At 36.5% G+C, this 13,081-nt stretch overlaps 2 protein-coding genes across 2 annotated transcripts; both read right to left on the reverse strand.

Annotated features, from left to right (window-relative positions):
* LOC104904020 (ubiquitin carboxyl-terminal hydrolase 3) lies at positions 1-8,656 on the reverse strand. Its single transcript, XM_010692191.4, has 6 exons — positions 8,112-8,656; positions 4,548-4,664; positions 3,114-3,212; positions 2,055-2,240; positions 1,040-1,221; positions 1-909 (listed from the first exon to the last, which is right to left on the reverse strand). Exons 1-6 carry the CDS (start codon positions 8,226-8,228, stop codon positions 507-509), a joined length of 1,104 nt encoding a protein of 367 aa, XP_010690493.1. The 5' UTR covers positions 8,229-8,656; the 3' UTR covers positions 1-506.
* A 2,931-nt stretch (positions 8,657-11,587) lies between these two features.
* Positions 11,588-13,081, reverse strand: LOC104896197 (uncharacterized). Its single transcript, XM_010682914.2, has one exon. The coding sequence runs from the start codon at positions 13,079-13,081 to the stop codon at positions 11,588-11,590; it is 1,494 nt and encodes a 497-aa protein (XP_010681216.2).

The following is a 13,081-nucleotide window of genomic DNA, read 5'->3' on the forward strand; positions in this document are numbered from 1 at the left end:
TTGAACTTTTTAAAACTAACCCAATCATCAACATCCTCCCCAAACTCAAGTTTGAAACCCACTGTTAAATCGTCAACATCCTGGTAAGGCGTTAAAGAAAGGAAATGCATCACAGGATTGATTGCAGTTTCTCTACAAAGACTCTAGCAATGAAACAAAACTACTAAACCACTTGCAGCTTTTAGCAAAATACAGGATCTGAAATTATGAGCTAATGAAAAAAAGATAGCCCAACCGATCAATGGGCAAAGGGAAGTCCAAAGATGACGTGCTGAAGAGTATATAACCCGACTTGCAATAACTAGCAGCCCATAAGTTAGTGTACATCTTTCTCCACTGTCATTTACAGTTAGATTTATTGTCATCCCCATTGGAAAACCAAAGAGAACGTAAAAGGGGTAAAAAACCAATTACTGCATCCTCTGTACAACATTCTGAGGTTTTTGAGCTCAAGTCACACAATACACACAGACAGATCACAGGAGTAGAGAAGATCAAAATTTCGGTCAACTTGTGTCACTTGTAAGCCTTTCATAGAACAAGATATAACCGTGCTCTGAGTTGCTAGAATACTCCTGAGCCGATCCAAAGAAGGTCTGGACGGCAGACTCATCTATTATATCGACATTCTCATCGTCGAAAAACAACCAGTGATTGTGGCTTTTCACAAGGCTGACGTAGTGACCATGATTTGGTCCAGTACCGACGTGTACAACAACAGCAAATAAGGAGTACTCAGAGTCTGCATCCTCCATTGTATTGGTTAATTTTAGCTCCAACGGGAACACTACTCGATAAGACAACTTCTTGTACCGGCCAAGATTCTCAATGTATTTGAAGCGTTTTAGGTGAATAACAAGGATGTGAGGTGGCTTTTTAATCTTCATTCTCTTCTGAGCTTCTTGCAAACTGCATAAAATGAGATAGTTCTTTATTTGCAAATGTAACAAGACGTCACTTGTTCTTATTGTTTCAGATGTCAATACCCTTTTTCATTCAACTCAAAGCAAAGAAATGAGAGGAGTAAGACAATACCTACCTACAGCATTTGTCACAAAAGAATTTATCCTCGGCATTTAGTGTTTCAGTGGAGCTGAAGTTCTTAAGGCAACTAGTAATGGAGCTATTCTGTTCAATATCAAGGCTTAAATCAAAAAATGTCTCGTCTCTTGCTGTAACGGTCTCACACCTCAGGCACTTTGTTTCATTTGTCAATATTCCCTGCATTTGTGTTCACCATCAGCAACCATGAACTAATTTCCAAATAATTTAGAGCATGCAATATTCTGCTGCAGCAGCAAATCAACATTAGAATACGACTGTACGACAATAGTATTACATCATAATCAAAAGCTTCAAGGAAACGAGTACTTGTTACTGTCACTCATCGTATTTGGTCTTCTGAATGCCTTAATAATGATACAACAACCAGTAATTTCTGATGAGCTGCGGTTTGGAGAAGCCAAGATGTATAATTGTACATACCCCTATCCCTGATTCGTCTACGAGTTTTAGAGACACTAGTTCTAGAGAAAAGAGTAGAAAACCCACGTAGTAATATTTACTCAACCTTAAGAAACACATAAAGCTCTTCAGGATTTGTAGTCCTTGGGTGCATATGGCTCAATTTAGTAAGACACAATCCCAAGTTCAATGCGCATGCATGCACCAAGCATTTCAGGTTGTTAATGGCTCGTCCCGAGCTCTTAGGCTTCTTCTAACTTGAGCCTATTTTCTCAATCTCAGTATTTAATTAGAATTTCAGTAACAAAGACTGTAGTACATTAGCCTCCTCACATCTCCCCAACAAGGATTGTAATTTTTTTTTTCAGTATGTATGGCCTCCTTTTCATTATAGGACTTCCATAGTATCCCTGTACATTCCATAAGATTTCAGCACTAAGGTTCCTGGCACAACTCCTAGCCAGTTCTAAACAGAGTCCATGCTATAGACCCCCACAGAGAACATGTACGACTAATGGATCAAAGCTACTAAAGAAAAGAGAACTTTAAAAGCACTTGTAACTTATATGTAAATTATATGTAGTCTGGACCTGGAAATTTTTATGAACCCAAGTAACTAGAGGTTCCTTCAGTACACCATTGGCTAGGCCGTTTCTTGGTCCATTTGCAACCTTTTCAGAAGATGAATTTTCTGATTTGTCTTTTGCAGCAGAAGATTCTTTCTCCAGTATGTCAACAAGTTCATTCAACAAGAAGTTCAGAAATTCATGAGCATCCTGTATAAGGCAAAGAGCACAAATTTACATATAAGAGGCAACGGATTTCGACAGGCTGATTGACAGAAAATTAAAGACACTAAAGTCTCAGAAAATACTAATATAAGATAGCTTTTCTGCATGAAATAAGCAACATGGCTAATTGACCATGACATAGCTACTTCACCTAAATGACACTGCTTTGTCATACTGAGATAGTCAATTGAAACAAAGTGACTTCCAGGTCAAACTGACAGGCATTACCAAATGAATTTCTTACTCAAGATACTAACCCAAATAAAACAGAACTAAGGGGCCTTTCCAGCAAAGGAAAAAGTTAAACCTCATTATAACAGATTGCTATTTAGATCAATTTATCAAACAGCTAGGCTTGGCCAAGGTTTTATTTTTTTAATATCACCTCAAAAAGATAAGTTTTAAGAAAGTAATTTGAATGAGTTCCAATATCAAAATAAGGGCCAATATCATCGAAAAAGTTCATTACTTGCTTACTGGGAAACCAAGTTCAACTCACAACAAAAATAAGCTCGCGTATGTTTTAGAGGGAGAAGCAAAACATGATGAACTTGAATTAAGGACAGGTTATCAAAATATTAACAAAGCACTCGAACTTTTATTTGAAAAAGGATACCAACTTATGTGGAGAGTTTCTACAAATAACAAGGGGTTGGGCGTGGGACAACTATTCACTCAAATGGTATTGAGCATATTTACCACCTCTTCTCTAGAAACAAGTGGGTAGATAAGGGATTTCAGGTGATTACATATTCAAGATGCTAAACCACACAAAATCAGGCCCAAGAAGTTTACGCTAAAGTGATAAATTTAAAGCCTATAGTACTTCCAAAGCAGCTGTGATGCTAAACAACATACCTGATGCATGTAACCACGGAAAAGCTCATTTTCTTTCCTCACTCTCTGTACAAAGCGTTTGGGAGCAATTACACCTGTTTTTTTCTTTGCGGAACTTATCTGCATAAAGAAATCAAAAGTTAATCAGACAATGTCCGACATATGTCATTTCCTAAATCTCACATCATTAGATATCTCTTCAAGTTTTGGTAAGGGGTGTTACACAAATGACAAATCAAAGGGATCAAATAGAAACTCCATGTTCTATCATAAACCAATTCATAAGACTTAAAATTGCACGATTTCCATTCTCCAAAAAGATGAAAACATAAAAGAGGAAAAAGAGTAGAAGATCTTCATCAAACATCATCTCATCTTGAAGTTCTAGCAACATCCTGTGCAGTATGCACGAAATCAAACAAAAGTAGCCATGCAATACTGCAAAATAATTCATAAGTACGGCATATACGCCACACCCACTGGCAGGATTCACAGTGCATGTTGGTATTAACAACTACAAGTTAAGCCCTGATAACTTGCTAACGGTATGCTTGTCCAGAGCTCAACATATTCCCTCACAAGAATTTGGCATAGCAAGGCTTGTGATTGATACTAAAGGCTTAAGTAAAGATGTCAGCAAAATACTGTATACATGCTCATCCTTTGCTCACCAACTCTCCACAAGATGGGTACAGAGTTGAGTAAATGACTGCCAAAGTCCAACAAATCCAGATTGCTTTCATATAGGAAACTCAAGCTTGGCCCTGCCCAAGAGCCCAAACTCAATGATTTCTTGAAAAAATTCCAAGTGAATATTCAAGCAATATACGTGACTTTTCCACGCATGATGTAGCTCCCTCATTCCCAGCTCTCACTCAACTATCCTCACTCCTCGACACCTCGTGCTGCCGTGCGACTTAACAGAAGATATGTAGAACTTAAATAGAATTACGATTACATGAATAATTAGCAAAATGTCAGTTTATCCAAGTAATTGCAAGATATGAGATGGAGTGTAGTAACTTGGTAAGAAAGAAATTCCGCTGAAATTCGGAAACATCACTGAAAGCAGGAATCTGGTTATAAAAAGTCTTTCTTCACAATACTTTCATAACATCTAATTTATTTTTTCTTAACAACTGACAAAGTTGAAACTGATGTAGAGGAAAGCAAAGAACTCAGAAGCACATTACCAACATCAAAATAGCATGACAACCAAAACAAATAAGCAGAGGTTTAAGCATAAGCAAGAGCAAAAGAAACAAAGAAAGATACAGAAAAAGAAAAACTATACTTTTGCAATGTGATAATCCAGCTAGGAAGTTAAGTGGTAATATCAGAACAAATCCCAAGCAAACTTTATTGAAGCCTTACTTAGTCTGTGGACTTTATCTCTATACCAATTGGCCACACAAATATAGAACAAGCATTGTTGAACATGATAATAATCTGCACCTGTGTGAATAGATCAGCCAAACATGTGAGCAAGTTTTCCTCCGGATCAGCAGGATTTTTGTTCTTCTCATAGTACTCTAGTAATTTCTCACGAAATGGGACACAGAAATAGAGAGCCTGGTACAGGAAAAAGAAAGAAAAGAGAGTAAATTAGGCCAAGAATCAACTAGAAGTAGTACCGAATAGTAGAATGTCGATGCTGTTGCCTAAAGAAAAACATGTTCTCAGCTTCTCACACACTTCACATCATAAATGAGCTTTAGTAACAGATATCAAGAGATCTCTTAACACTGCCCAAACTAAAGAAAGCCAGTAGGTAAGAGGAAACTAATAAGTTGTTGCTAGTTACAACTTACAAGTCTTGAAACTGAGGAAATTTGCAAGCTTATTTATACATACAGAACAAGAATGGCACTTATATCACAAGTTGTCATAGATTCAAACTCAAGATAAACAATAGCGCAGAAACTTACATAGAAATAGATAGAATCACATTAATCATTATCGAAAACTATTAAATGCTCATGTGACATTATCTCCATATATTTTCTCCTATACGGAATCCTCTACGATTCTCATCGGCACCTAATCTTCAAATTTACATCACTAGCATCAACAACAACCATTACATCCATGTTCAATACATAGGACACCTCTCTTCTTCGTTCCCCATGGCGCTGCACATTCCTCTAACAAGTCCCCTATCCCTGCTGAAGAGCATTTAGCTAATCAGTGTAAGTGTGACCGAAATACTAACAGACGAAGGTAGAAAAGTATCTCAAGAGAAGATAAGGGAACTTAGACAGAGTTTTACTCACACTTCCAAAATCATCTCTCACTTTCCCACCCATGTTTCAGTCAAATACACCAACAATACCAAAGCTTTAATACCAATAGAATCGGGTCGGACACATGAACCAAAATTATACCTTTGATGGTCCACAAAAAAATACTTGCCTAATTCCCTTTTGTAACGTCTTATATGCTTCACCAAACCCAATTCCTTCATATCGTTCTTAATGCCCTTCATCCAAGCCATTTTTGACCTCCCTCAGCTTTTTTCTAAGTTCTCCATGATCCCCTTTCTCCACTACCCTTACTAATGCAAATTCGAGTCGACGTCTCACACACACAAACCAACATATAACCGGTTATCTCTTATCTTATCCTTAATATCCAAAACACCAACTATATTCTAAATACCTTCACATATAACAAAAATGGATTGATAGAACCAACACCCATAGCCACTGAACAAAGTTTTATAAGGCTTTCTATAAGTTTGTAAAGCATTCCGCAGGATTTTCTGCCTTCCAAGTTTCAAATGATATTTTTTGACGATTTGGGATAAGGTTTGTACATATAACTCTCCCCAGACACCTGTACCAATGGGATTCATATTGGTTTGCCGTTTTTTTTTATGTGAAAGTAACATGGAGCAGGTCCAACCAACAACAATTAACAGCTGCCTCAATGATCTGAGACGTACATGTACCCTCCATCATAAAGTAAGCTTCAACAAGTTGTTTCTCCATCCAGCTTGACCCCTAGGACCCTACCACCATCAACCACATCCATGGTATCACAATCTCTATCTTGCTCTCATTGCTGTATCAGTCCATGTAAAACAATTCAAGAAGTTCTCACACTCTACAAAAGTACTATATTCTTCCCTGAAAAATCTAGGTTTGCTAAAAGGCTAGATTCCATAAAATGCATATGAATAAATACTTTTTTTTGGGGGGGGGGGGGTGGGGGCTTTTCCATAAGATACCCATGTGTTTTAGCGTCTTTTATGTTGTATCCCTATTTTGTTTTATTTGTTCTATGTGGTAACCCTCCATTATATCAACATTAAGTTTTCTGTTTATTTCTTATTTTCATTTCTTTATACTTACATTAGGAGGGAAATTTCCCCCAAAAAAATTTACCCTGCTTGTCCAATGTGTCCAATCCTTTTAAAACAGAGTATTTTTCTCACTTCTAATGCAAGTCTAAAGAAGTGAAAATTCAACGGTAAACTTAACGTTCAATTAACAGAGGGGTACAATATAGAATAAATAAAAAGTTCAATGGTACAACTTAAAAGGAAAAAAAAAATAGTGGTAAACGTAGAAACACAAAGGTACCCTATAGAAAGACACCATTTTTTAACAACTCAAAGGGTTTACTGGCGGCACATGCGTACCCTACAGAAGACCCTTTTTTAAAATTTTTTTAAAAAAAAACTCAAAAGGAATGTTCTACTACTAGAAAAGCAACTTATAGCCATGAATCTTGTACAAGTGATCTACTTCATGATTATGCATATACTTGGTTCCTGTAGATATAGTGCATTAATGCCCAAAAATGTCTACTTCACCTTCACAGAATATGGGTTTTAGTTTTTCTTCTTCAAACAAAAAGCGGCATAATAAAATGCCAAACTGCTGCTAGGGAGCTACAAAGTAATTTTAGTTATAAAACAAGAATTGCAGAGGACATCACCCTCCATCTGGAACTAACATCTCGAAAATGAAAACAACAGCAAACCATCAAGGGTCTCTGACAGTCTGAAACTTCACAACCAAGCACAGAACAACTTACAAGAACATACCTCTTACACGTCACATCATCTGAAAGAACATACACCGAATTTGGTTCATAATTTCTTCTACAACAGAGCAGTGCGCAAACAGCGTGTTCAAAATATAGTTATACCACTAATTTGTACCCCAAAGCCTCAAATGTTTAAAATTCCATCTCCAAGAACCCCAGTGTTCAAACTCAGAAACAAGATTAATCACCCAGCTCCTATTCCCTAATGACAATGAGACAACGTTTGATCACTTTCTAGCTCAGAGAAACAGTTTTTCCCTCTTCTACAATATCGACTCTCTTAAATTATGACAGCAAAATAAACCTTCCTCAGCTTCTACTCCATTCTTCTTTCCTCAACCCTACCAAAAAATTTCATAAATAGCAAAAGAGACCCTCCAAAGGAAAGGAGCCAATTGCAATGCACCAGGAAAATGATATACCGTCCTCTATCAACAAAACGAACCACAACACCATCACAATGACATCTTACTAGCTATCTGTACCCAAATTTTCCATAACTTCACCGTTACCAAGCTCAAAAACAGCTAATCATTCAATCTCTTTCCTTTCTTGATGCATCTATTTAGGCTCATCCAACAAACACCTCATCCCTCGACATCTCCCCTCCCTTTTCTATTACCCTCACAAGAAGGAACCCTTTCCCCGTCCTAAAAATACCATAAAAAACAATCTCAAAACTTTCTACCATGCAATTCTACAAAAGATCACTTTATTCTGCATCAAAAAGAAAACATTGCACTCAATTGAAAATCACGAACAAAATTTAAGACAAAAAGAATAAATCAATCAAGCATATATATTGAAAAAATTCAATTCTCACACTATACATATAAGATTCAACAAAAGTAATTTACACACAAAATTCAAACATCTTATATGAATTTGAACAAATATCCATAAACAACAATAAACTGAAACCCTAATTGCAACTTTTTTCCGAAAAGAAAAAAACAAAAAAAAAACCTGCAAAACGCTGTTACAGTAACAAGTATTGCCGAAATTCTCAAGACCAAAGTATCTCTCTCCTTCAGGAAAATGATCACCGAGGGCTTTCTCCAATTTGGAACCAGCTGCCCCCATTATTGTTCTTCGTTCCCTCAAGATTTTCTCCTTCAAAATTCCTCGAATTTTCTCCAATTTTGTTTCTCTCCCCAATATCGATTTTACAGAAACGAAAAAATCAACGGAAAAATTGAACTAATCAAGTAATTTTACATCAGAAATGAAAATTTTTGAGGATGATGATTATGATGAAAAGTTGCAGAGTGTTTAGGTAAAGGATATAATTTAGGAGAGAGAAAATAAGAAGAAGAAGATTATGATAATGGAAAATTAGGATAAAAACAAGGAGAAATATACGAAGGAAGAAATTAGAATGACGAAGAAATGAGAGGTTTTGGTTTTGGTTATTTTTTTGGGATGTTTTTTGACGAGAGGTTGAAGAAGTAGTATAACACCGCAATTTGGCTCAGAATAGTTTTTGGTGTTTTCTCTCTCCTCTTTTTCCCCGTTGACTGAGTGCTAACCCAAACCGTTGTTTCCCATTTTTGGATAATTATGTTCCTATGTGGAAAAGATAACAAAGGGGTAAAAAGTCGGATTTTTCACCAAGTATCTCTGAGTAATTTTTTTTTGTCACGAATAATACGAGTGTGGGAGACTAAAACCTATAATTTATTTATTTTTCATTAAACATCTTTAATTTTTCAAAATTCACTATATATCTTCTATTTTTAATAAAATTTATCATAAAGTTGTTCAAATGAGCCTGATTTGAATTTTTTCTGGACTTGAGCAAAAATTTTGGCCCGGCTCGATTTTTTTTGGCTTTGGGACGGATTTTGGACAAGCTGAAGATGATTTTTTCGTGCAATTTCAGTCCGGTTTGATTTTGTCCCAAAAAATCCGCTATTTTTGGCCTTAAATAGTGGATTTTGGGCACAAAAAATTGGCTCAGCCCGACCATCGGGAAATTTTTTTAAACGATGGCTTGGTCTGAACCCGGTACATCCCGGATTCCCGGCCCATGATCACCTCTATTTTATCATGTCCTTGGTTTTTGATGATCGTCTACTTTTGTAGTCATTAAGCTTGATATTGTTAGTATATCTTAACCTTAATAAACCACCATTAAAACACCACATATATGATTAACAAATAGGAGAGAGAGGTTTACTAAAAAAAATTAGGGAATGATGATGAAAAAAATTAGCGGTGGTTAGTTATTAAGGACGTAAGGTGAAATTTAAAAAAATTGAGCAGTATATGGTGAATATTGAAATAATAAGGTTGTTTTATGAAAAACATATACTCAGGAGAACTTGATGAAAATTTCGTTAAAAAATGTTTTCTACAGATTTGGTATTTCTTCAACAAAATTTTAAGTGATCCTTCTTTTAACATGGTACTTGATATAACAAAAAAAAAAACAAGTAAACTTTTTTGTATGTATGGTTTCTCATACTTCCTCCGTTTCAAAATAGATGGGACATTGTCTATTTTGGGGTGTTTCAAAATAGATGGGACATTGTTATTTTTTTCCTTATTTAGTAACTTTTGCCTTCTAATTTTACCATATTACCCTTACTAACTTGTGTTATGTTCTTTAATCTACATCTAATAATCTGATTAATCCTAACCTAAAACTAATGATTCCCACCATTTTTAGTGACCCACCAACTACCCCAATTGAATTCCCACCCCACCTCTTCATCTAACCTAGGGTTCTTCATCATCATTCATCTCCCTCGTAACTTCTCATCTCCCTCATAACTGCTCATCTCCCTCACCCTCATTACTGCTCATCTCTCTATAACTTTTTCAGATCTACTCTCTCTCCCTCATTACTGCTCATCTCTCTATAACTTTTTCAGATCTACTCTCTCTCCCCTCATAACTTCGTCTTCAGATATTCTTTCTCTCTCTCCTCATCTTCGTTTTTCTTTCTGTTCTTTGCAATTTTGCTTGAAAATCAATTTCTCTCTCCTAAAAAATGGTTTGTGATATCAATTTGGAACCTTTGATTGATGCGCATTTTGAAACTACGGATGAGGGAGAGGCGACGTTCATAATTGACGTCATTCGATCAATTGAAAATGGTTCTCCTTGGCCCCGTAGACTATACGATTCAGGGGCTGCTTCAAAGTGTATGGGTCCAACTGCTTGCAAAGCTCTGGGTGTTGTTCTTGAGGAAATTAAGGACATGAAGGAACCATGGTTTCCTGATGATTTATTTAGTGAGTCCTCTGAAGAAGAAGTAATTATAGATCTGGTGAGTTCCGAGGAAGATGTGAAAGAAAAAGTGGTTTTCAAAACTCCCACTTTACCCCCACTTTCTGTCTCCAAAAAACCTAATTCTGAACGCGTTACTGTTTGTGCTCTTCCTTGTATGGGTTCTGAGATGAATTACTATTCATACAACCGAAAAGGAAAGGCTAAGGTGGGTTCTTTTAAAGAAAGTGGTGGTAGTGGGAGTAAATCGGTCATGAAATCTGGTTTAAAGAGGAAGGGAGATAGTGATTGGTGGTACAGATTTGAACAAAAATTACAGTAAGGGAGGTTTGACTACTGTCCCATTGTTATCCTTATTTACTTGCGTTTTTTTTGCATGTTAATATTTTCTGTTGTTGGTTTGTGTTATTCTGTTTTAATGGTTATGTATATTTGCCTTGTGTTGGTGATCTTGAATCTGATTGGTGATGTTGAATGTTTCTATTGGTGATGTTCAATGTTTGGCTTGCTGTTGGATAAGCTTGGATTGTGTTTGATACTTGTGTTCTTGGGAGCTGTTGGTTGTGTTGGCTGATTATTGGTTATGTTGAGCTTGACCTAGAGTTTAAGGGTGATGTCAAATTGATGAATGATGAGTTATGAATATAGAAAGCGTCTTTGTTGTGGGATTGGTTTGTTGTTGTATATTGAGTCCCCCTGTTTTTAAAATCACTCCCTAATCCATATGATGAAGGACTCACCAAAAACTTGAAGTGAGTCAATGATTTGCTCGGCATTGTGCCTTGAGGTGTTAATGATTTGAACTCCTTCATAAGTTAAAAGTCTCCCTGATGGATTATAGAAGGTCAAATGATGTCTTTACATGAGTAATTGTGATTGTGGTTCTTTGCTAATTCATAGTTATGCCTCGGTCCCTATAACTAAAAAAACAATAACAATGGTGTAAATAAGAAACATAACTGTAAATAGAATTAGCATAATCATTGATATAAACTGCATTTACAAACCTACATTCCTCCACTACATGTACATAATTTAGGTTTGGTGTGCAGTTTAACAAAAGTTCCTACTTCAATGGCATTGTTATGTATTTACCAAATAAAACATGTTCTTTGCAAAAACTATATTCTTCCCAAAATTCACCCACTTTTAATGTACTTCCCTAAAAACTGTATTCTTCACAAAAAAATGCTCACATACCATTCATTTTAGTCTTCATCAATGACCCCCTCACTGTCAAAGTACTCAACTTGTTCACTTTCATTTGGTAACTTCTCATTCAAATAGTGCACAACTTCATCCACAATAACTTGATCACATTTGACAGTTTTTGGGAGAAGACCCAACCTTTCTAATCTTGCCTTCCCATGATGAGGGTTCTTGTAATTATTACCTCCTCTAACCTGTAGAATCTCAACCATAATCCACTGTAATTGTAACCATGTGTATTTCATAACACTAGGATCAAATCTGTCATATGCATCTTGCACATTTGTTATGAGCTCATCTATGTTCTTAGGAAATGTTTGATACATTAAAGCTTGTATGGCTCTAAAAAAACCCAAATCAAGAACATTTAAATCTGGGGACTGAGGTGGCTGTTGAATGAGCATGATGTTGAACCCATTTTGAGTTGCTGCTGCCTTGAATGCCTCATCATTTCCTTGTATGTGAGGCCTAGCATTGTCCTGTTGGATGCATATATCCTTGGACATACCAGTAGGCCACTTACTCATTATAGATGGCAGTACATTCTGTATAATCATGTCTCCGATGACCTTCTGAGTGATCCTCTCAACAGCCTTTGTTTCAATAGTGCCCTTATCTCTGTTTTTGGTAGTGTATTTTGCTGCCACCCTCTCTACAAAAGGAAAGATGCCAAACTTGCCATCATGAATGAGATTACCTTGAGCATCATACATTGGTTTTGATACTACCCCCATAAACATAGCTTTAATTTTGAATCTCTTTGATTGGCAACATCTATATGGATCATCTTCTCTTGGCAATAAATAAAATCTCCTTGTATCTGGGTTCAAATAGAACCATTTCTCATCAATGTGTATGATGTTCTCCATGTGTATAAACTCTGCTTGTACAGTGGGTGTGCCAGGTAGAATGTGGGATAGAACCCACTTCATCCTCTCCAATTTGTGAGTCTCTGTCAAACTTGGATGGTTGCTACTTGTATGGCTTCTGAGCTTCCCCTTCTTGAGCAGTCTATAAATTGCTGAAGGAGACACTTTGAGTGCCCCAGCAAAGCATCTAACTGAAGTGCGTAAATTCAGTGGCACTGATTGGAGAAACTCCTCACTATATTCCATTGATTTCCTCCCCACAGTTCCCTTTTTCCTTGACCTGACATCAATGACATCACCCGTAACTCTTTGATTGCATGCTCTTTTCCATAATCTCTCTATTGTGTGTCTTGAAACACCATACTTATCTGCTGTCTTCTTCAATGCACCATATGGTAATACTCCGTTCTCTTCCATAATTAACAATTCATCTACAGCTCTCCTTCTCTTTTCTTGCTTCATCTCAGGTTTAATTTTTCTGTTTTGGTATTGTGCAGCAGATTCTGGTTCAGAGGAGATATGACTGTTCAAGTTGGGCACAATCTCATCAAGTAGTTGTAGATAGTACTCATCCAAGTCCTCTTCATCAACAACAGCATTGTACATTTCTTGTGCTGCATCCAT

This window comes from Beta vulgaris, chromosome 9, assembly GCF_026745355.1.
Source record: "Beta vulgaris subsp. vulgaris cultivar EL10 chromosome 9, EL10.2, whole genome shotgun sequence".
Classification (NCBI taxonomy): Eukaryota; Viridiplantae; Streptophyta; class Magnoliopsida; order Caryophyllales; family Amaranthaceae; genus Beta; species Beta vulgaris.

What these genes read in the sequence shown, in the direction of transcription:
- LOC104904020 (XM_010692191.4), bottom strand. Translation starts at nt 8,228, where the DNA reads ATGGGGGCAGCTGGTTCCAAATTGGAGAAAGCCCTCGGTGATCATTTT. An exon ending in TGGCTGATCTATTCACACAG is followed by an intron (nt 3,213 to 4,547) that starts GTGCAGATTATT and finishes TTCTTTATGCAG; the next exon opens with ATAAGTTCCGCAAAGAAAAA. An exon ending in TCCGTGGTTACATGCATCAG is followed by an intron (nt 2,241 to 3,113) that starts GTATGTTGTTTA and finishes TGCCTTATACAG; the next exon opens with GATGCTCATGAATTTCTGAA.
- LOC104896197 (XM_010682914.2), bottom strand. Translation starts at nt 13,081, where the DNA reads ATGGATGCAGCACAAGAAATGTACAATGCTGTTGTTGATGAAGAGGAC.